This window comes from Gossypium raimondii, chromosome 10 (assembly GCF_025698545.1).
Source record: "Gossypium raimondii isolate GPD5lz chromosome 10, ASM2569854v1, whole genome shotgun sequence".
Taxonomy (NCBI): Eukaryota; Viridiplantae; Streptophyta; class Magnoliopsida; order Malvales; family Malvaceae; genus Gossypium; species Gossypium raimondii.
Window position 1 is genome coordinate 43,974,749 of NC_068574.1, and position 4,088 is coordinate 43,978,836.

Here is a 4,088-nt window from a genome sequence, read left to right on the forward strand (position 1 = left end):
GAAAAAACATAAAACAAGGAAGCATTCAAAAACCAAGCATTTCACAAAACACACCACCGGTACAAAAGAGGAGAATCACTCAAAAGCAAAAATAAGAATAGTCCATTAAAACAGTCCATTTACAAAACTGGAAACAAAGTAAGGGCTAAGAGAACAAACAATATGAAGAGAACCGTAAAGGAAACCAAGCAGAAGAACCACCACAAACAGCCCAGATCAAGACCAAGCCATATGCTCCATCCGTCGAAACAAGAACAGCCCAAGAACCTTCGCGAGGAACCGACTTCCTCCCCAAACCACCAAGGGCATGACACCCGTCAAAAACCAAGAAAAACGTCCCCCGTCGAGGAGAGAAAGCAGCCCAAGAACACCCTGAAGAACCAGGAAGAAACGGCCACCCCTAAAAACCGAGAGCTCACCACCCCCGGGACTGCTCGTCAATAGAAAAGGAAGCTGGAAGGGACCGACAACAAAAACCTTTCACAACGAAATAAGATAGAACCGATAGTAAAACCAAGAAACAAATACAAGGAAACAATGGAAAGAAACAAAAAAAAGAGAGAAAACCTGCCAGAAACTTTAAAAAACTAACAACTAATCTTTAAAACAAAAGAAAATTTAATGGAATATAAAAGAAAAAGGAACGTAAAACACATGCAAACATAAAACAACAACGTCACCGCATAAGCCACCGCCAAGGAATCGACGCAGTGGCGATTGGGGGGGGGGGGGGTGGCAGTGTCCCCGGCCCGCTAAAATTATAAAAAAATATTTATTGTTTAGTCCCTTAATATTTTGAAAACTTTTGCCACACTTAAATTGTTTGCCCCTTCCCAACTTTAAACATTAAAAAAATCTTTTTTATTTTATTTTATCCATATAATATATTTTAACTTTTTAACTTTAAATATTTATATAATATATTATTGTAATCAACGTTAATATAACATTAAATGTAATATTGATATATTTTAACTTTCTTTTATTAGATGATAGTTTTTAATATAATATTAAAAGTGAATTTAGGTTAAAATTCAATTTGTTAACTAGTAAAAGAAAAATCTCTTTTCCTATTGCTATTAACAACTATTCTCATCAACATTTGTCCTTCAAACGCGGCTTCGAGTTCATCTTCTAAGGTTTTTCTTTTCACCTTTTTGCAATTTTACAATTGTTTTTATTGTGTTTTAAAGTTTATAGTTTAATTTTATTTCATAGTTATTAAATTTTTTTTATCTTTTAAGATATTGTAGTTATGAAGTCGAAAACAATTGATTCGTTTTTTAAAAAGAAAAGTACAGAGACTACACAATCACCTTCAGAAGCGTCACAAATTGAGGTACCACATTCATCGTTTGTTCCTTTAAACCCTGATGCTCGTCCTTCTAAAATTCCTAGAGTTGAAGATGAGGCACTTGATTTGTCTAACTTAGAACGTGAACTTGGATTACGTAAGCAAATATATGAGTATCCGGTTAATATGCGTAATGAAGTTCAAAAGATCTTATATTAAGGTTGGACCATATCAACCTATTCTTTCAGAATATCCTGCTTCCAATTCAAAAAAGCATCCTCGTTATTTTCAACCATCATGGTTTAAACAATTTTCCTAGTTAGAATATTCACCTTCTAAAGATGAAAAATTTTGTTTGCCTTGTTTTCTTTTTAATAGCAATCCAAGTAGTAGTTTTGGATCAACTACATTTACTCATAATGGCTTTAGTAATTGGAAAAAGGTACACGATGGATGCAATTGTGCTTTTTTGACACATATGGGAAAAGATTTGAATTTACTGCATAACAATGCACAACGAGCTTATGTAGATTTAATGAATCAAGCTCAACATATTGAAGTATCACTTGATAGACAAACTACACAACAAATTTCAGCTAATCGTCTACGTCTGAAAACTAGTATAGATGTTGTTTGATGGTTGTCATTTCAAGGGTGTGCTTTTAGAGGTCATGATGAAAGCTCAGGATCAAAAAATTGTGGGAACTTTCTTGAATTTTTATCACTATTAGCATCGTATTGTGGGAAAGTTGAAGATATTTTGAAAAGTGCTCCAAAAAATGCTAGTTATACTTCTTCAACAATACAAAAAGAGATATTGCAAATTTATGCCAATAGAGTTCGTAATGTAATTCGTGAAGAAATTGGTGACAGAAAGTTCAGCATTATTATGGATGAAGCAAGAGACAAGTCAAAAAAAGAGCAAATGACAATTATTTTGAAATTTGCTGATAAACAAAGACAGGTAAAAGAACAATTTTTTGATATAGTCCATGTTAAATATATTGCATCATTGACTTTGAAGAATGTGATTTTTAATGTTCTCTTGCAACATAGTTTTGACATACAAAATTTTCGAGGTCAAGGCTATGATGGAGCAAGCAATATACGTGGGGAATTTAACGTCTTGCAAGCTTTGATTTTGAATGATTGTCGATATGCTTATTATGTTCACTGTTTTGCTCATCGTCTTTAGTTAGCATTGGTTGCAACAGCTAGAGAAGTGGTTGAAGTGCATCAATTCTTTAAAGACTTGTCTGATATTATTAATATTGCTTCGGCTTCTTCCAAACGACACGATGAATTACAAAAAGCCCAAGCAGTTGAAATAACTCGTTTGGTATCCATCAATGAGTTAGCAACTGGAACAAGAATGAATCAAATTGGCACTTTACAACGTCCTGGTGAGACTCGATGGAGTTCCCATTTAAATTTAGTTACTAGTTTACTGAAGATGTACAATGCTACTAGCACAATTCTTGAAAATCTAAAAAATACCGCTTCTAACTATTCTCAGCGAGGAGGTGTTCATAAAACATATAATAGATTAAGATATTTTGAGTTTATTTTTATTTTGCATATGATGAAGGAAGTTTTAGGGATTACTGATAACCTTTGTCAAGCTCTGCAACGTCCTTCTCAAGATATATTAAATGCCATGAGTTTAGTTTTGACAACGAAAGGTTTAATACAAAATTTAAAAGATGATGGATGGAATGAATTGGTGAAAAATGTAATATATTTTTGTGAAACTTGGGAGTTGGATTTTCCAGATATGAATGTTCAATACATTGTGGGTTGTAGTTATAACAAGAAGGAAGATGTTACAGTGGAGCATCATTATCAAGTGGATATATTTTTTGCTACAATAGATACTCAGTTGCAAGAATTGAAAAGCAGGTTTTACGAAAATGTTGCCGAGCTTCTCACTTTTACTACAGCTTTAGATCATAAGGAGCTTTTCAAGTTATTTGATATTAATAAAATTTGCATTCTTGTAAACAAGTTCTATCTAGAAGATTTTTCTCAACAAGAGAAAGAATGTCTCCCATATGAGTTGAAGCATTATGAACTTGATGTATGTAAGCATCCTAATATGAGAAAAATATCAACACTTTCTGAACTTTGCAAAAGCTTAGTTGAAAATGGAAAGTCAGTCATGTACCCACTCGTTGACAGATTGATTTGTCTTATATTGACTCTTCCAGTTTCAACAGCAACCTCAAGATGGAAAATGATTTTTTAAGTTCTTTGGTTGTGTACATTGAGAAAGAAATTGCAGAAAAATTTGATATAAATGAAATAATTGATTATTTTAGTGAGGTCAAGGATCGAAGAGTGTAATTCAAATAAATTTTAAGATTTCTTTCTAGTTTGTTTTTTATTTATTAAATTATTTTTCTTTAATTAATTTTTATTTTTAAATTTATTATTTTTCATTATCTCGGCCCCCTCTTGAAATTTCCTAGCTTTGCCCCTGAATCGAGGATCAAGAAGACTCGATACAAAATCCATCATGTTACGCACAACACGACAAAACCCACCACCCAAAGAGAAATCATCCTCCACCACGAAGAAAAGACCCACCACATTCACTTTTCCACCACCATGGTAGTACAAACCAACTCACACACAACCGGCCAATTGTTCACAAGAGCAAACAAAGACGGACCAAAAACAAACAAGAAAAGAAATAGCCAAATCTTAGAGAGAAATTTCCCCTACCAACTGCTACCAGTCGACATTCCTATGTTATTCTTGCATTATAAATGTAAGGTTGCAATTGAATTAATTA

The 4,088-nt window shown here is 33.2% G+C and overlaps 1 protein-coding gene across 1 annotated transcript; it reads left to right on the forward strand.

Moving 5' to 3' along the window:
- The first annotated feature begins 1,255 nt into the window (after window positions 1–1,255).
- On the forward strand, window positions 1,256–3,539 carry LOC105775519 (uncharacterized). Its single transcript, XM_052622482.1, has 3 exons — window positions 1,256–1,451; window positions 1,948–2,321; window positions 2,490–3,539. The coding sequence occupies exons 1-3, from the start codon at window positions 1,256–1,258 to the stop codon at window positions 3,537–3,539; spliced, it is 1,620 nt and encodes a 539-aa protein (XP_052478442.1).
- The last annotated feature ends 549 nt before the right edge of the window (window positions 3,540–4,088 follow it).

Excerpts from the sequence above, each read along its gene's own strand:
- LOC105775519 (XM_052622482.1), top strand. The coding sequence starts at position 1,256 with ATGAAGTCGAAAACAATTGATTCGTTTTTTAAAAAGAAAAGTACAGAG. Across the intron at positions 1,452-1,947 it reads AGAACGTGAACTTGGATTAC|GGTGTGCTTTTAGAGGTCAT; the intron begins GTAAGCAAATAT and ends TGTCATTTCAAG. Across the intron at positions 2,322-2,489 it reads CATCATTGACTTTGAAGAAT|TTAGCATTGGTTGCAACAGC; the intron begins GTGATTTTTAAT and ends CATCGTCTTTAG.